Source organism: Megascapheus bottae, chromosome 10, assembly GCF_031878675.1.
Source record: "Megascapheus bottae isolate mThoBot1 chromosome 10, mThoBot2.hap1, whole genome shotgun sequence".
Taxonomy (NCBI): domain Eukaryota; kingdom Metazoa; phylum Chordata; class Mammalia; order Rodentia; family Geomyidae; genus Megascapheus; species Megascapheus bottae.
In genome coordinates this window covers 42009978-42029529 of record NC_143518.1, presented here as the reverse complement: position 1 = coordinate 42029529, position 19552 = coordinate 42009978, and the positions used below count along the sequence as shown (strand labels likewise).

General features: G+C 47.5%; 1 protein-coding gene across 1 annotated transcript; it reads left to right on the top strand.

The window, feature by feature from the left end:
- The first annotated feature begins 1507 nt into the window (after nt 1–1507).
- Nucleotides 1508–18029, top strand: Tars2 (threonyl-tRNA synthetase 2, mitochondrial). The gene is made up of 18 exons (XM_090341082.1): nt 1508–1867; nt 2179–2375; nt 2820–2943; nt 5204–5328; nt 6534–6651; nt 6758–6822; nt 7677–7755; nt 10252–10398; nt 10578–10676; nt 11260–11477; nt 11896–12058; nt 12290–12427; nt 12553–12630; nt 14271–14371; nt 14573–14674; nt 14845–14917; nt 16043–16157; nt 17246–18029. Exons 1-18 carry the CDS (start codon nt 1802–1804, stop codon nt 17392–17394), a joined length of 2157 nt encoding a protein of 718 aa, XP_090197208.1. The 5' UTR covers nt 1508–1801; the 3' UTR covers nt 17395–18029.
- The last annotated feature ends 1523 nt before the right edge of the window (nt 18030–19552 follow it).

Genomic DNA, 19552 nt, shown 5'->3' with positions numbered 1-19552 from the left:
GATAGATAGATAGATAGATAGATAGATAGATGTATATATATTAAGATGTCTCTAAGCACCATGAGTAGGAAATGACCTGTTCCATCGGGCACTGGTGGCTCGGGTCAGTAATTCTAGCTACTCAGGAAGCTAAGAACTGAGGATCAAGGCCAGCCCAGGCAGGAAAGACCATGAGACTTTTATCCCAATTAATCACTAGAAAACCATAAGTGGCACTGTGACTCAAAGTGGTAGAATGCCATCCTTACACAGAAGGGCTCAGCGGCAGTGCCCAGGCCCCGAGTTCAACCCCACAATGGACAAAGCAACCTGTTCAGATTCTTTATTCCAGTCTTAAAATTGTTATATCTATTTATCATAATGGCTTCCTCCAGTCCTGGGGCTTGAACTCAGGGACTGGACACTGTCCTTGAGCTTTCTCACAGTGGGAGCTCTACCACTTGAACCACAGCATCACTTCTGGCTTTTTTCTGTGTATGTGATACCCAGGAATTGAATCCTGGTCTTCATACATGCTAGGCAATCACTGCTAGTCCAAACTCCTGTCCGGGAGTTACATTATTATGCTTGTTTTTTAGATTAGAAAATTAAGGTTCAGGTAAATTATTTACAAAAAGAATTTAATGGCAGGTCCTGGATTTTTTATTTTTTTATTTATTATTTTTTTTTTTTTGCCAGCCCTGGGGCTTGAACTTAGGGGCTATGCACTATCCTTGAGCCTTTTCAAGGCTAGCTCTCTACCACTTAAGCCAAACACCACTTCTGGCTTTTTCTGTGTGTTTGGTACCAAGGATTCGAACCCAGTGCTTCATGTATGCCTAGGCAAACACTCTGCCATTAGGCCACACTCCTGGTCGTATTTATATATTTTTTTTTTCCAGTCCTGGGCTTGAGCTCAGGGCCTGAGCACTGTCCTTGGTCTTTCTCAAGGCTAGAGCTCTACCCCTTGAGCCTCAGCACCACTTCCAGCTTTTTTCTTTTTTCTTTTTTTTTTTTTTTTGCCAGTCCTGGGCTTGAGCTCAGGGTCTGACCACTGTCCTTGGACTTTCTCAAGGCTAGAGCTCTACCACTTGAGCCTCAGCACCACTTCTGGCTTTTTTCTATGCATGTGGTACCGAGGAATCGAACCCGGGTCTTCATGCATGCTAGGCAAGCACTCTACCACTAGGCCCAACTCCCGGCCCCTTTATATTTATTTATATTCGAAAATCTAGTTGCCTGATTGCCCTGTCTGCTTGTCTTATGGATTATATATAAATATGTTTACGGCTGGGCCGGGAGCATGGCCTAGTGGTGGAGTGCTCGCCTAGCATGCACGAAGCCCTGGATTCGATTCCGTGGTACCAGCTGTAAGTGTTGCTGTGGCTCAAGTGGTAGAGCACTAGCCTTCAGAAAAAGCCCAAGGACAGTTCAAACCTGAGTTTAAGCCCCAGGACTGGAAAAAAAATCACGTCTAAACAGAATTTATTAGCATTTCTGGTCGGTTTCCTCTCCTTTTTTTTCTTGAGAATTCTAGCCGGCAGGACACCTCATTGCTGCTTGGAGCTGTCAGCTGAAATGCGGCGTGTTTGGAGATTGCAGCCGTGCAACCATTTCCACCTTCCCCGCCGCCGGAACTATTCACGAGGCTGCTCGAGTTGTGCAGGGTGGGCCTTTTCGGAGTTCCTCGGAGGGCGTGGCAGGCTGGAGTGGCAGCTGGCTGACCAATGGGCGGGGATGTTGCTGGAATGGGAGCCAATTAGGAACCTAGCGGAGGAGAAGCGGCTGTAAGCCAAGGGCGCTGGCGCTGGTTTGAAGGAACATGGTGCTGTATCGGAGGTGGCGGCCCTTCTGGCTCCGGCGATCACAAGCCTGCGAGTTATACACGGTGCGTGAGATACCCGGAAGTTCCAGAGGAGCCATGGAACCCAGCCAGAGCCCAGCCTGCAGGCTCTGGTCCCGGTCACTATACTGTCCCCGCCCGCACTCCCGGACCCCGGGACTAGGCCACCCTGACCCTGAACCTGCTATCTGGTGCTCAGGTCGGGGCGCAGCCCGTCTTAGGACCCTCCCTGTATCACCCAGTCCTCCTAAAAGTCCAGGGATTAATGTCTGAGGACACTTAACCATGAGTCCACCCCCAATCTGGAGAAGGAGTCATCGGTCCTGATAAACCACCTAACGTATCTTTCCCTCCAGGCATCTGTGCCTTCCCCTCCACATTGGTTGAGCGAGCGACTTGGCCTTTTTGAAGAGTTATGGGCTGCTCAGGTAAAGAGTTTGGCAAACGTGGCACGGAAGGAACCCCGGACTATTAAGGTTTCACTTCCTGGAGGTCAGAAAGTGGATGCTGTGGCCTGGAATACAACCCCTTATCAACTAGCCCAGCAGATCAGGTATCAGGCCCCTCCTGAACCCGCTGGGATTGTCCTGCTCCTTGAGTTTTTCTGCACCTTACTAGGGAAAGAAAATTTGATCTGATTGTGTTTTGTCCCCATCAAGGTGTGGTGTGGTGTGTTTGTGTGATCTCTGTCTCTTTCCCCCTCTCCCTCCTTCCCTCCCCCCCTCTCTCTCATACATATATATGAGAGAGAGATAGTAGATATAGAGATAGATATAGATATAATGGGTGCATATACACGTGTGTGGGATATGTATATAATGTATACATACATATATATACACAAACATACGTAGTCAGTAGCTTTAGAATTCTAGCTTTGTTGTGCATTAATGAAAGAAAAAGAAATTACAGATTTTGAAGATTTAGACTTGTTGAGATACTAGCCATTGTGGGTTCTAACCTTGACTTTTCTTCATTTCTACCCCCACTGTTGAAGTTTAACACTGGCTAATACTGCAGTGGTTGCTCAAGTGAATGGAGAACTTTATGATCTGGAACGGCCCTTGGAGACAGATTCTGATCTCAGATTTCTGACGTTTGACTCTCCAGAAGGGAAAGCGGTAAGTTTGTCTGAACAGTACAATGGCCAAAAACTAAGAGATATTAAATCAGGAAGTTCTAACATTTATTGCTTTCTCCATTTGCAGACTGTATTGACCATCTGACTCTTCCTGGCTAAGCTGGGAACTTGTAATAAAAGTTTCTACTTAGCCTTAGTCTATTAAACAAACATTTGTACTAGTGAAACGGAGAGATCCTAAATTAAGAAACAATAGAATAATATACCAATTCAGCCCTCTCAGCTGGTAAACACATACAATGTAAGTCATCCTTAGCTTATTTATATTCAATTTTAACACAGTGCTCTGTACTCTTTGTTCTTGTCAACTCAAGTAACTTCTCCCTTGTCTGTCAGGCCCTTAGAAAAATAGAATTCTTTTGTCATTTATGGGTATTGTTCAAATCGCAGAAGAGTAGCTTTGTCACACTAGATTCCTGAGTATAAAAATGTCTGGGAATGTAGCTTAGTGGTAGAATGTTTGCCTAACATACATGAAACCCTGGGTTTGAGTCCTCAGTACCACATTCATAGAAAAGGCCAGAAGTGGCACTGTGACTCAAGTGGCAGATTACGAGCCTTGAGCAAAAAAAAGCTCAGGGGGGCCAGGAGTTTGGCCTAGTGGTAGAGTGCTTGCCTAGTATGCTTCCTCAGTGCCACATACATAGAAAAGCTGGAAATTGTGGCTCAAGTGATAGTGCTCAGGCCCTAAGTCTAAGCACCAGGACTGTCAAAGAAAAAAGCTCGGGGACAGTGCCCAGGCTCTGTGTTCAAGCCCCAGGACTGACAAATAAATAAGTAAATAAATAAATATAAATTAAAAAGCCCAAACAACACTACAGGAAAGCACATTGTTAAGAGTGTTCGTCTTCTGTGAGCAAGGCCGGGGGTTCAGTTTCTAGCACCATAGAAAGAACAAACAAAGCTGGCCATTACTGGCTCACTCCTGTAATCATGGCTGCTCAAGAGGCTGAGCTCCAGAAAATCACAGTTCACAGCCAGTCTGGGCAGAAATTCACTAGACTCCATCTCCAAAAATAGCCCACATAAAACAAGGCCAGTGGGGGGAGGGTAATGGGTACCAAGACATGTGAAAGGGTATCAATGTATGTGAATTAATGCACCTTCTATCTGGCAAATATCATGTAACCCTTTTATTAATTACAATAAAAAAATTAAAAAAAAATAAAAAAATAAAACAAGGCCAGTTGAGCAATAAAACCAAGCATGTCTGAGGCCCTAATTTTAAACCCCAGTACAAAAAAAAGACCAAATAGATCTCTAAAGAACCACTGGGTACCTGATGGAATGGCTCATACCAGTAATCCTAGCTACTCAGGAGGCTGAGATCTCATGATCAAGGTTCAACGCCAGCCTGGGCACAAAAGGACCTGAGACTCTATCTTCAATTAAGCTCCAGAAAACAAGAAGTGGGGCTCGGCTCAAGGGTAAGGCAGTAAGTAGCCTTGAGCTGAGCTGCAGAGCTCAGAGACAGCACCCAGGCCAAAGTCCCATGACCCTTCAACAAAACAAAACAAAAAAATCACTGTGGGTTTGTTGTTTGAGACAGCATCTTACTATGCAGCCCAAGCTGTCCTCAAACTCAAGAGCCTTTTGCTTAGCATCACCAGGGCTGCGATTACAGGTATGCACAACCTCTATCTTGGCTAGGAACCCCTAACAATGTCCCAGGAAGTCCTAAAATGTTACAGGAGAATCGACAAGACTAACTAGTCCCCTCCCTCTGGGCTCCAAAAGTGGAACGCACCAAGGACTTACACTAGTTTTCTGCTTGCTTGCTTTGTTGTTATTGTTGGTGTTGGTGGTCATGGGGCTTGAACTCAGGGCCTGGGCACCGTCCCTGGGCTTTTTCACTCAAGCTAGCACTCTGCCATGTTGAGCTATAGTGCCAGTTTTCTGGTGGTTATTTGGAGTAAGAGTCTCCCAGGGACTTTTCTGCCCAGGCTGGCTTCAAACTGTAATTCTCAGAACTCAGCCTCCTCAGTATCTACGATTACAGATGTGAGCCACTGGTATTTGGCTTCTGTTTGTTTTTCTATCATCTGTTCTCTTGCCTCTGCAAAAACAAAACAAAACAAAAATAACCTCAAAATCTATAATTCTAGGCTCTCCATTTAATCTTATAAGAACCATACTGGCTCTTGAGATTTTTTTGGTTTCTTCAGATTCTCTGAGGAAAGTAGAGATCCAGGGCTTAAGGGAGAAGTTCATGAACTCACAAACTCTCTTTGTGGACCCAGGTGTTCTGGCACTCTAGCACCCATGTTCTGGGAGCAGCGGCTGAGCAGTTTCTGGGTGCTATTCTCTGCCGAGGTCCAAGTACAGAATATGGTTTTTACCATGATTTCTTCCTGGGAAAAGATCGGTGAGTAGTACAGGCAAGAAGGAGGGTGACCTTGGGGTGTCTTCAGAGGTCTTTTGCTGGGACCTTGGGCTATTCAGTTTGGAGGAGAAAGGGAGGGCTTTTTTTTTTTTTTGGTGCTGGCATAAGGCTTGAACTCAGGGCATGAGTTCTATCCCTGAGCTTTTATTCAAGGCTGGCACTCTGCCACTTGAACTTCAGCTCCACTTCTGGCTTCTTGGTGGCTTATTGGAGATAAACCATCTCATAGATTCTCCTGCCCCAGCCAGCTTTGAACTGCAGTCCTTCCATCTCAGCCTCCTGAATATAGCACTGTAGGCATGAACCATAATCCTTATATCCCAGCCTCCTGAGTAGTCAGTATTACAGGCATGAGCCACCAATGCCTATCTCCTGAGGTTTTTTGCTCAAGGCTAGCACTTTACCACTGAGGGGAAATGGGGCTGTGCCTCCAGGGTAGGGTAGGTCCCAGGCCCAGAGTTCAAGCCCCCACAAAAAAAAAATAAAATAAATCCGGCTTGGGCTCGGTGGCTCACGCCTGTAATCCTAGCCATTCAGGAGGCTGAGATCTGAGGATCAAGATTCAAAGCCAACCTGGGCACAAAAGGACCTGATACTCTTATTTCCAATTAACCTCTAGAAAACAGAAAGTGGGGCAGTAGCTTTGAGCTGAAGAGCACAGGGACAGCACCCAAGCAGAGTTCCCACAACCCCCAAAAATAAATAAGTAAATAAAAATAAAATATATACCCTGTGATTCATCTCTAGCACTATGCCAAGAGAGAGAGACAGAGACAGATAAAGATAGAGAGACAACGAGAGACAGAGGAAAGAAGGAAGAAAGGAAGAAACCTACAACTGATTACCTATTTATTTATTTGTCAGTCCTGGGCTTGAGCTCAGGGTCTGAGCACTGTCCTTGGTCTTTCTCAAAGCTAGAACTTTACCACTTGAGCCACAGCACAACTTATGGCTTTTTTCTATGTATGTGGTACCAAGGAATCAAACCCGGTCTTCATGCATGCTAGGCAAGCATTCTCCCACTAAGCCAAACACCTGGCCCCCTCCTATTTATTTGTTTTTGTTTTTCTTTTTGTTTCCTGTGGATTTGCTTGTCTTTGCCAGTAGTTGTAGTGTTTTTTCTTGGAGGTTAAGACTTTACTTTCATGTTGCCTCTTAGCAAAAACCAAGAAAACTTCCTTTTCCAGGACAGTTCGGGGCTCAGAGTTGTCTATTCTGGAGCAGATCTGCCGGGAGATTGTAGCTGCTTCTCAACCATTCCGGAGGCTGGAAGTGTCTCGGGATCAGCTTCACCAGCTCTTCAAGGTGTGCTCACAGAGTAGTTTTAGGAGGAAGGCTGAGGTGTTAGGGAAAGGATAATTTTCACTAGAACATCTTTGTAGCTTTACTCTTCCTTTTTGCCTTCTTCCAGGATAACCGCTTTAAGCTTCATCTGATCGAGGAGAAGGTGACAGGTCCAACAGCAACAGTGTATGGGTGAGCACTTGTCAAGATTGAGGAAAACAGAAGCAGGGAAGCAGGGAAGCAAGCCGGAAATGGGTGGGAAGGGACTGGGAAGGTGGCCAAGCGGTAGAGTGTTCACCGAGCATGCATGAAGCCCTGGGTTTGATTCCTCAGTACTGCATACATAGAAAAAGCCAGTGACTCAAAAAAAGCTGTGACCCAAGTGATAGAGTGCCAGCCTTGAGCAAAAAAATGCTCAGGGTCAGTGCTCAGGTCCTGAGTTCAAATCCCAGGACTGGCCACAGAAAGAAAGAAAGAAAGAAAGAAAGAAAGAAAGAAAGAAAGAAAGAAAGAAAGAAATGGGATGGAAGAAAAAGGTAATCTCTATTGCTCCAGAAAAGCAATGTGAAGAGGAATTGATTTTTTTTTTTCTTTTTTGTCAGTCTCTGGGCCTGGGCGCTGTCCCTGAGCTCTTCAGTTCAAGGCTATCACTCTACCTCTTGAGCCATAGCACCACTTCCTATTTTCTGGTGATTAATTGGAAATAAGAGTTTCACAGCCTTTTGTGCCCAGGCTGGCTTTGAATCTCAGCCTCTTGAGTAGCTAGGATTACAGATGTGAACCACTGGCACCCAGCTAGGAATAGGTTTTGTGGGGGTTGGGAGTGCGGTGGGACTTCAACTCTGGGCCAGGGTATTGTCCCTGAGCTCTTCAGCTCAAGGCTAATGCCCTACTAGGAACTGATTTTTTTTTATTAGCCATTTCTCCCTCTGCCTGTAGAACAGTTTCTTCATCTTTACCTGTTTCTGTGAGTTAAAGACCCATGAAAGGGAAAGCTAGACAGCCAAGAATCTGGACACCACTAAGTGACTTCTCCTTTCTCCCAGGTGTGGCATGTTAGTTGATCTTTGCCGGGGCCCCCACCTGCGGCACACTGGACAGATCGGAGAGCTGAAACTTCTAACGGTCAGTTGTGAGGGCATAGTTTGATGGATGCTCCTGTCTTCACGGGAGCAAACAAGAGAATGAGAAGCTGGTTCTTCCTCCTAGCCTCTTCTCTGCTCTCATGGCTTAGAAGGGAATCCAAAAGGATAGAGACTTCTCCCCATTCTAAAGTCTTCTAGTTTGATGGCAGATAATGGAATTCTCTAATCTTAAGGGAGATGATCAGGGTAGATAGCATAGATAAGAAGAAAGATGGAGCAGACTAAATTGAGTCATACAGGAAGGGAGATAGAACAGGCCAAATAGTCATATAGAGACAGCATCTATAGAGAGGGAATATGGTCCACAAGGATAGATACATACCATCTTGACAGACACCAGGAGAATACTGTAAAAGACATCCCTTCCATGAAAATATACCATGAAGCTGGACACTGGTGGCTCCCACCTGTAATCCTAGCTACTCAGGAGGCTGAGATCTGAGGATCACAGTTTGAAGCCAGCCTGGGCAGGAAAGTTCATGAGACTTTTATCTCCAATTAGCCACCAGAAAACTGGAAGTGGTACTGTGGCTCAAAATGGTATAGTGCTAGCCTTTTTTTTTTTTTTTTTTTTTTTGGCCCCCTTCTCTTTCTGGCCCCGCTCGCTCCGGCCCTGCTCGCTCCGGCCCTGCTCGCTTCCGCCCAGCTCGCTCCAGCTTGCTCCTGGCCCCGCTCGCTCCGGCCCCGCTTGCTTCCGCCCAGCTCGCTCCAGCTTGCTCCTGGCCCCGCTCGCTCCGGCCCGGCCCTGCTCCTGGCTTGCTCTGGCCCCGCTCGCTCCGGCCCTGCCAGCTCTCGCTTGCTCCTGGCTCTGCTCGCTCCGGCCCCTTCTCGCTCCGGCCCCGCTTGCTCCAGCCCCTTCTTGCTCTGGCCCCGCTCGCTCCGGCCTCGCTGGCGCTGGCTCTGGCTCTGGCTCTGGCTCGGCTCGCTCCCGCACGCTCCGGCCCCGCTCGCTCTGGCCACCACTCGGTTGGGCTCCGCTTGCTTGCTTTCGCTCTCTGTCGCTTGTTGCAGTCTCGTCTCTGCCACTTCCGGCTTGGTTGTGTATGTGGGATACCGAGGAATCGAACCCGGGTCTTTGTGCATGCTAGGCAAGCACTTTAACCGCTAGGCCAAACTCTCGGGCCCCTAGCGCTAGCCTTGAAAGAAAAAGCTCAGGGATAGCACCCAGGCTGTACAACTTACAAAAATGAAAGAAGAAAAAAAGAAAGAAAGAAAGAAAGAAGGAAAGAAAGAAAGAAAGAAAGAAAGAAAGAAAGAAAGAAAGAAAGAAAGAAAGAAAGAAAGAAAGAAAGAAAGAAAGAAAGAAAGGAAGGAAGGAAGATCATGAGTTGTCAGATGGAATGAGATCAAGTAGCAGTGGACAAGCCAGTGTGAGCAAAAAGCCCTTCATGGAAAACCTGGCTATCTACTTACCCCACTCGACCACTGATGTGCTACATGGCTTTGGGTGAATCTCAACTCTATTTTTCACCTATAAAACGAAGCTATTCGTGTATTACCTTTAAATTCACATCACAGAAACAAGGAAACCAACTAACGTAGTAGAAATATTTAAGGAGTAGGGCTAAAAAATGCAGACTATTTCTTTTTTTTTTTTTTTTTTTTTTTGCCAGTTCTGGGCTTGGACTCAGGGTCTGAGCACTGTCCTTGGACTTTCTCAAGGCTAGCACTCTACCACTTGAGCCTCAGCACCACTTCCAGCTTTTTGCTATGTATATGGTACCGAGGAATCGAACCCGGGTCTTCGTGTATGCTAGGCAAGCACTCTACCACTAGGCCAAACTCCCGGCTCCCAGACTATTTCTTATTAGTACTGCTGTTTGAAAAAAAAGCACAACTTTTTTTTTTTTTTTTTTGCCATTTCCAGGGCTTGAACTCAGGGCCTGGGTACTGTCCTTGGGCTTTCTCAAGGCTAGAGCTCTACTACTTGAACCACAGCACCACTTCCAGCTTTTTCTGTGTATGTGGTACCGAGGAACTGAACCTGGGTCTTTGTACATGCTAGGCAAGCACTCTACCACTAGGCCAAACTCCCTGCCCCAAGCACAACAACTTTATTTCCTTGGCTATGAATAGGTTATGATGTGGAAAGATGACTACTGAAGCTCTGTGGGGTCTTGGAAGGAGATGAATAAAGTGACTAGAATTGAGGTACCCCTCATAAGCAGTCGTTGATTAGAAGGTGACAGAAGTAAGTACAAGATACTAGTAGGACAGTAGATTAGGAAGAATAAAAGATCACTGGATAGATTAGGCCTGAGTCAGAAAAAAGACTATGTCAAAGTCAGACAAATCCAAGGCTAAATGTGGCCAGGGCTGTCCAGAAGATGAAGCTGCCATCTTCCAGGTAGCGATGATGGGGGAAATTAGATACGGGACGTGATCCGTTCTTATGTTTCCATCAAGAGTATCTATGAGGCTAGAGAGAAAGTTACACACTTTCAGTCCTCCTCATATCCCTTGTGTGCTGTTGCAGAACTCATCCTCCCTGTGGAGGTCCTCAGGGGCTCCAGAGATACTGCAGAGAGTGTCAGGCATTTCCTTCCCCACAGTAGAGCTGCTAAGGGATTGGGAAGCACGAAAGGAAGAAGCAGCATCGCGGGACCACAGACGCATTGGGAAGGTACAGAACTTGGAAATGGTGGTGGGTAGGGAGGAGAGGGAGGTGGTGGAAAGAGGAAGGATTCTGATAGTGAAGTTGGAAGCCAGTTCAGTCAAACAGACTGGGCAACCCTGTAATTCCTTTCTTCTGGCTTTAAAGCCTTTTCTTCCTTGAAGTGATAGTTGGCATTCTGTCCCCAGGAACAGGAGCTCTTCTTCTTCCATGAACTGAGCCCTGGGAGCTGCTTCTTCCTACCACGAGGAGCAAGGGTGTATAATGCCCTAGTGGCTTTTATCAGGGTAAGGGGCACCCAAGTCTTGGGGGGAGGACTGGGGGCCTTCGCTAAACCAAGGTATTTGAATTCAAGGGAATTCTAGGACAGGAGGATTGTGAGTTTGAGGTCAGCCTGAGCTATAGAATGAAACCCTGTTTTAGGGTTAGGAGCATAACCATAAACATTGCAAAAAGCTGATGACTTTGGTACTACGTGTGTGTGTGTGTGTGTGTGTGTGTGTGTGTTTTCCAGTCCTGGGGACTGAACTCAGGACCTGAACACTATCCTTGGGCTTTCCTCAAGGCGGCTAGTACTCTACCATTTGAGCCACAGCACCACTTCCAGCTTTTTTTTTTCTGTGTATGTGGTACTGAGGAATCAAACCTGGGTCTTCATGCATGCTAGGCAAGAACTCTACCACTAGGCCAAACTCCTGGCCCCTACAGTTGTGTGTTCTATATTCTGGGGAGAGTATATAGAATAGGACATGATACATAATAGCTGTCTGTTACCAGCGTAGTGTAAGAACCTGGGAAAATGACCCAGCTGCCTCCCTGCCTCATCGCCTTGCAGTTTCACTGACCTCCCTTCTCTATCCTCCTTACCAGGCTGAGTATGCCCGCCGTGGGTTCTCAGAGGTGAAAACTCCTACACTGTTCTCTACAAAACTCTGGCAATTATCAGGCCACTGGGAGCATTATAACGAAGACATGTTCACCCTGCAGCCCCCAGCCACAAACAGGGCTGCCCCCTCCCAGAGTGGCCACCCTCCTGGGCCTCCCACAGACACACTTGCCCTCAAGCCCATGAACTGCCCTGCACATTGGTGAGTTGAGAGCAAGGAGGCCTGGCTGAATCCTCCTGGGACTCACTCAGGTGGCTAGTGTAAAATAATAGGAAAGAACAGGACACCTAATGTGGACCTTGAATCTGTCGAGTGAAGCAGGTAAAATCATTCCACCCCTTGGCTCTCAGTCCCCTTATAAGTAACATCAAGGCTCAGTGTCCATCATAAAATAGAGACCAGTAAATGGTTTTTATTTCTGTGTGACTAAGGGATTGGCTTTTGGGCCGGGCACCAATCAGTCTGTGATGTGTGAGCTTGACAGGACTTCATGGGTACACATGCCAAGGTGGAAAGTGTGGCGGCTGACAGTGCAGAGAAATAGGTAGACTTGGGAGAGAAGCAGTCTTCAGGGCCTAGTTCTCCCTGTGGCCCTAACCCCTCCCCACCCCAACCTCAGCCTGATGTTCGCCCACCGGCCCAGATCTTGGCGGGAGCTACCTGTTCGACTGGCCGACTTTGGAGTCCTGCATCGAGCAGAAGCCTCTGGCAGTCTGGGAGGGCTGACCCGTCTGTGGCGCTTCCAGCAGGACGATGCCCATATCTTCTGTGCACCAGATCAGGTGGCCCTTCCCTCGCGCCCCCAAAACATGTCTTGAATACTTTTCAGACTTTCTGTGAACCTTGGACTACCCTGACATTCATTTTCCTGCTGTATGCTATCAGTTGTCTGCTCTCTACCCCCAACTTTCTTCTGCTTCCTCTCTAATTTTGCCCTGTCTTGCCCACACTACCATTACCTCAGGTCTCTAGCTAGCACATAACCCACCCCTACCTCTTTTTCCTGCCTCTAGCTGGAAGCAGAGATCCAAGGCTGTCTTGATTTCCTCCGCTCTGTGTATCAAGTCCTTGGCTTCTCCTTCCGCCTGGCGTTATCTACCCGGCCATCTAGCTTCCTAGGGGAGCCCAGCCTGTGGGAGCGGGCTGAGCAGGTAAGCAAGAGTTAGAAAGCAGAGGCCCATAAGCCACTCTCCAGAGGAAGGGAGCGGGGTGCCCTATGGGGACCCAGAGAGTTCCTTGTGAACTCTCAGGTACTGAGAGGTCATTTCCTCCACAGATCCTTCAGCAGGCCTTGGAGGAATTTGGAGAACCCTGGGACCTTAACCCTGGAGATGGTGCCTTCTATGGGCCTAAGGTAAGGGGGCCTTGCTTAGAATATTTATTTATTTGTTTGTTTGTTTATTGCTGGTCTCGGGGCTTGAACTCTCTGTCCTTAAGCTTTTGTTCACGGCTAGCACTCTACCGCTTGAGCCACAGAGCCACTTCTGGCTTTTTCTGTTTATGAAGTTCTGACGAATCGCACCCAGGGCTTCATGCATGCTAGGCAGTCACTCTGCCACCGAGTGACAGTCCCATTAAAAAAGCAAGATATAGTTAGGTGCCGGTATCTCACACCTGTAATCCTAGCTAGTCAGGGGGTGGAGATCTGAGGATCGTGATCTGAATCCAGCCAAGGTAGGAAAGCCTGTGAGAATCTTATCTCCAATTAACTAGCAAAATGCCTGAAGTCGAGCTGTGGCTCAGGTGGTAGAGCTTAGTGACAGCACTCAGATCCTGAGTCAAGCCCTAGATCAGAAAAAAAAAAGTTTAAAGATTCTTGATGAGAATAAGGCAGGGAGCTGGCTAGGATAAAGGATGGCTGTAGCAGCAAAGGAGCAATTGAATCTTGAAACTGTGGCTTCCATGGTGATGTTAGTCTCTGATTTTGCATCCTTGTGGCATGTGACATGTTGGGCAGCCCTGAGCACTGGGCAGTTCTGCTGCAGGGCAAGGAAGAAGGGGTAGTACTAACAGGGTGGGGTTCCACCACAGACTGTCAGAAGAACAATAGAGAATGTTACAGCTGAGCACAGAAGATACAGCGCAGATGTTCCATGGGTTACAAGAAGAATGAAGGATACAGTGGAAAAACCAGTAATAAGAATCATGTTTTTTCTTTCTTTTTTTTTAGATCATGGGGCTTCAACTCAAGTTCTAGCCCTGGGTGTGGTGTGTCCCAGCTCTTTTCTTTTTTGCCAGTCCTGGGGCTTGAACTTAGGGCCTGGGCACTGCCCTTGGGCTTTCTCAAGGCTAGCAGTTGAGCTGTGGCACCACTTCTGGCTTTTTCTGTGTATGTGGTACCAAGCAATCAAACCCAAGGCTTCGTGCTTGCTAGGCAAGCACTCTGCTACTAGGCCATGTTCCTAGCCCCTGTCCCAGCACTTTGAGTCACAGTGCCACTTCTGGGCTTTGGGGGTTTGTTTGCTTGTTTGTTTGTTTGTTTTTAGTAGTTTGAGATAAGAGTCTCATGAACTTTTCTGCCCAGGCTGACTTCAAACCATGATCCTCAGAGCTCACCTTCTGAGTAGGTAGGTTTACAGGCATGAGCCACCTGCGCCTGGCAGGAGTCATTGTCAGCTGAAAGAACAAGAGACAGCAATGAGACTAGGAGTTTATGACTCTTTCAGAGGTGGAACTGATGGCTAAGATGATAGTCTAACAGACGTGGCCCTATTGTGAGTGTGAGTGAAGGTCTCTGAGATGAGGAACTCAAGGAGTCGAGAGGCAAGGGTGTGGACTAACATCTTAATGTAACATGGTTCTTAGGTAGAGAGTGCTACTCTGACCCTATGCCCGAATGAGTGAAGCAGGTTGGAGTAAAAAGGTAGAGAATGGTATAGCTGGGTGAATGACTGCACGTAGCCTGGAGCGCACATGCGTAGAAAAGTGAGATGAGGTAGCTCGAGGAGCTGCTGGTTGTTGGTTTCTCTCATGGCCCCCATCTCTGCCCTACAGATTGATGTGCACCTCCACGATGCCCTCGGGCGCCCCCATCAGTGTGGGACAATCCAGCTCGACTTCCAACTACCCCTGAGATTCAGCCTCCAGTACAAGGGGTACTAAACCCTCCCCCCGACTGGCCTCCTTTCCCTTGACAGCCCATGAGTAGGTGAACAAGTCCCCTCCTTTGACTCTGAAACGGATGCCACATCCTCCACACCTACCCTGCTAAGGATGAGTTTTTCCTAAAAACTGGAAGATGATTTGGGGTGTACAGTTTGTAATGCTTCCATTCTATCCACCTTTTTCCTTCCAAGGCAGGCGGGGGCCCTAGAGCGTCCCGTTCTCATCCACCGAGCAGTGCTTGGTTCTGTGGAAAGGCTGTTGGGCGTGCTGGCAGAAAGCTGCGGGGGGAAATGGTGAGTCTTCTTACACTGAATTTCTGTTCTGGCCCTTGGAACTAGGTAGTTCATGCTCCAGGTCCTGTCCCTCTTCATATCCAGCTTTTCTTCTCAGCTCTGCTTCGTGCAATTACATTTTTCTGGAGAACCAGCACAAATAATTTGTGTCACTGTTCACTCCCAACCAGGCCACTGTGGCTGTCCCCATTCCAAGTTGTGGTCATCCCTGTGGGGCCGGAGCAAGAGGAGTACGCCAGGCAGGTGAGGAGTTGGGGGACAAAGCAAGGGGCAGAAGCAGGAACAGTGGGAGTGTGGCACCCAGCCCTGGGTGGGAAGAGGCTGCACAGGGTAGTGGGAAGAGCACAGGCCTTGGACCCTCAAGGCTGAGCTTGAGGCTAAAAACAGGGACCATCCTCTGCCTTATAGAGGTGTGTAACAAATGTTCAATACCAGCAACAGAACCCTCGGTAAAAAGTGGGCTTGGGGCCAGGAGTCTGTCCTAATGGTAGAGTGCTTGCCTAGCATGCATGAAGACCCGGGTTCGATTCCTCGGAAATACATACATAGAAAAGCTGGAAGTAGTGCTGTGGCTCAAGTAGTAGAGTTTTAGCCTTGAGGAGAGCCCAAGGACAGTGTACAGGCCCTGAGTTCAAGCCCAGGACTGATAAAACAAAAACAACAAAAAATGCCAGAAATGGTGCTCAAGTGGTAGAGCGCTAGCTTTGAGGAAAGCCCAAGGACAATGTTCAGGCCCTGTGCATTTCCCTGAGCTCCAGGACTGTCAGGCCGTCAGGGAAGAAAGAAAAGAGAGAGAGAGAGAGAGAGAGAGAGAGAGAGAGAGAGAGAGAGAGAGAGAGAGAGAGAGAGAGAGAGAGGAGAGAGGGAGAGAGGGAGGGAAAGAGGTGGGCTTGACTGAATGTTCCATTTATTTTTCCTGAGTAACCGGTTGGGTGGAATCCAGGTGAAGTCCAGGGAAAAAATAGTGGAGGCAGACAAATGTGGCAGATGTGGGCTGAGTGTGTGGAGGTGGCCTCAGTATATAGGTGAGGGGGTTATAAGTGAGTGAGTGGGCTGGGAGTATAGCTGTGTGGTATAGAGTGCTTACCTAGCATGCATGAAGCCCTGGGTTCAATTTCTTGGTACTACATACTTAGAAAAAGTCAGAAGTGGTGCTGTGGCTCAAGTGACAGTGCTAGCCTTGAGTAAGAAGTGTCCATGGACAGTGCTTGAGCCCTGAGTTCAAGCCCCAGGACTGGCAAAAAAAAGGGGGGGGCGGTGAGCAAATAAGGCAGGGGGGAGGAAGGGACAGTTGAGGATGCGTGCTATCGATCCTGATTCTTCAGTGTTCCATTAGAGTCACTTCTTGTCACCCGATCTGTGTCCCAGGTACAGCAGAGTCTTCAGGCAGCAGGGCTAGTTGGGGATCTGGACGCAGACCCTGGAATGACCCTAAGCCGGAGAGTCCGCCGGGCCCAGCTTGCCCACTACAATTTTCAATTTGGTAAAGGTCAACCCAGGACTTCAGAGCCCTGGGATCTGTTTTTTTCCTTTCTATTAACTCTATTAAGTTTGGTTGTGTGCTTAATTGGGGCTCATTACCTGAGCTGGGTAGGAGCCTGACTCATTTGCCCTCGTAACTGCTCCTGCCACAACCACTAGGTCCCTCAGAACAGTTTTAGTTTTATTCTAATTAACCCCACCCTAAGGGGGTTCTGATAGGCTAATTATCCAAGCAAGCATTGGAGAAAAAGGGACAAGAAGACTAGCAAGGCATTAACTGAAGCCATGTAGCTCCTATAGCTTACATCTAGCTATAATCCTAGCACTCAGGAGGTAGAAGGAGGAGAAGCACAGATTCTAAGCCAGCCTGGGCTTTATAGTGAGCCCCTACCTCAGAAAACCAGGGGCTAGGGCTATATAGCTCAAAGGTAGATGCTTGCTTAGTACGTGCAAGGTCCTGGGTTTGTTTATAGCTCCAAACAAAACAAAAACAAATCTTTCCTAATTAGCCTTATTTATTTCATCCCTAGAGATGAGGAGAAAGGCCTCAAAGAGAAAAGTCTAGTATTTCCTTTCTTCTGCTTTTTTCAAGTCTCCACAGATGGAGAGCTCCTGAAGGCAAGGAGCAGAAATGCCTCAACAAATCATTTGCTTCTGTAGTACGACACAGCCTCTTGTCCCTTGCAGCCAGCTGCCCCTCAGTCCTGTGGCTGGCACTTAAGGGTTCTGCCACTACTCTTTTCCCGTTCCTCTACCATACCACCCACCCATCCACCTCATCCATGTGTACAAGTTGTCTTTGTGTCTCCATCTGTTTGGCTTTCTCCAAGTGACCCTCGTCACCCCTGAGCTTGTGACCAGAAGTGATAAGACAAGTGAGTGGAGCCTCGGCTATTTCCTTATCGCCTCGGGATGGGCAGTGAACTGCAGAGCAGGCACAGCTAAATATATACTTGTTAAAACCGTATCACGTTCTCTCCCACCCTTCCTAGAGATTGAAGTCTTCTAAGTTTTTGCAAAGCAAAACAAATAGCCCTTGTGGATGAACTAGCCCTGACATTCCCAAACTTTCCTTCCTCTTCCTTGCAGTAGTGGGCCAGAAAGAGCAGAGTAAGAGAACAGTGAACATACGGACTAGAGATAATGGACGACTCGGAGAGCTGGACTTGACTGCAGCTGTGCAGAGGTTGCTGGAGCTGCAGAACAGCAGGGTCCCTAATGCTGAAGAAATATTTTGAGCCTCTGTATGTTGATGAAGCAGATACACACTAGAGGCTTCCCTCACACAGAAGACCCCAACCCAGCTGACTTTCCTGAATGCTAACTGTTAAGAAAAAGGAAAAGGAATGGGCTGAACTCGGTCCTCATCCGGCAAGGACTGTTTATTGCCAGCAAGTGCCACAGACCTTCCCACAGTTTTGGAGGTTGTGCCAGGGACTGGATTTGGGGATGGGCTTAACAAAGAAGCAGAATAAAAAACGGGGTTATGACCTTTGGGGGCCAGGGTGGTGTTCTTGGCCAGGCCTAGATTGGAACCTGCCTGTGGACAGGCATGTGGTCAAGCCTGTTAGTGTGTGTACGTGGTATCTTCTTGACCTGGGGATTGAGGCAGGAGTCCTCCTTCATATTTCTTCTTCCCCCCCAAACAAAAAGTCCTGGGGCTTGAACTCAGCACCTGAGCACTGACCTTGGGCTTTCTTTGTGTGGGGCAGGGAGGGAACGGGTCACGGAGCTTGAACTCTGCCTGAGCTTTGTCCCCGAGCTCTTTGGCTCAAGGCTACCACCCTACCCTTGAGCCAAGCCCTACTTCCGGTTTTCTAGAGGTTAATTGGAGATAAGAGTCTCAGGTCCTTTTGTGCCTGGGCTGGCTTTGAACCTTGATCCTCAGATCTCAGCCTCCTGAATAGCTAGGATTATGGTTATGAGCCACCACTCCTAGCCTTAGGCTTTCTTATTTTTTTAATTTTTTTTTAATTGTAATTAGTAAAAGGGTTACATGATATTTGCCAGATAGAAGGTGCATTAATTCACATACATTGATACCCTTTCACATGTCTTGGTACCCATTTCCCTCCCCCCCACACCCCCCATAATTTTATTTTTTTATCTAATGCCATGCTCTGTGGTTTCTTTGTATTGTTCTTTTTTTTTTTAATTGTAATGTGTGGAGGGGTTACAGTTATATTCACCAGATTGTAGGTGCGTTATTTCTCACACATTGATACCCCTTCTCATGTTTTTGTCCCCATTTCCCCTCCCCCCACCTCCTCCCAAGGCCTTGGTCTTTCTTAAGGCTGGCTCTCTACCACTTGAGCCTCAGCACCAATTCTGGCTTTTTCTGCATATATGGTACTAAGAAATCAAACCCAGGTCTTTGTGCATGCTAGGCAAGCACTCTACCACTAGGCCACACTCCTGGCCCCATATTCCATCTTCAGATATATAAAAAGATTGAGTTGAGAGAGAGAGGGAAGTCCTTCATATAGGGTCTTTGGATGCATTAAAAAAAAAAGTTGGACCAAGAGGAGAGACTGGAGAAAGGGGTCAGTGGTTGTCTTTCTGGCTACTTCCTGCTACATGGGGGCATTAAGGAGTCAGTGGGTGGTAGTCTTCAGGGTCCAGGTCTGCACTGGGCAGGGCAGGGCAGTATAAGTGAAACCTCTGGTTGTCTGAAGAAATAGAATGGCCTTGATTTGCTCCCAGGTAGTATCCTGGGTGAGGGCTGTTCTCCTGTTAAAGAAACACTTGAAAAAGGTGAGATCAGGCAAATGGTTGACAAGGTGGTAGGACCAGTTAACAAGAATGACACCGGAGAACACACCCTGGCCACAAGCCTGGAGCATGTGCCCATAACCAGTGAAAAACTGAGGCTGGATTGGAGTGGTTAAGGGCCTGGTGAGAGGCCTTGATCATTTCCTGTAAATAGCAGGTAACAAAGGCAAGTATGTAAGATCCTGTCCAGTTAGAAGTATGGACATTAGATGGTCAAGCTTATTATTTCTCTTTTGATCTCCCAGTTCTCATTAATTTTGAAAGGGTGACTCCAATTAGGATATGACACCATCTCTCTCCTCTAATTCCAGGATTAGTTTTTGTGCCAGGGGTCTAGGTGCTTGTTGTTGGGATAGCTTTTTGATCTCCCAAGGAGATCAAATGAAAATATAGTTATTGTGAATTGCATATAACACTTTAGGATACTAATTGAAGTTAAGATATTGGAGGTATCACTAAGCCTTTGTGATTACAACAAAGAATGCAAAAGTTTGTATCTTTTTTTTTTTTGCCAGTCTTGGGCTGGAGCTCAGGACCTGAGCACTGTCCTGGACTTTCTCAAGGCTAGAGCTCTACCACTTGAGCCTCCGCACCACTTCCAGCTTTTTTCTATGTATGTGGTAC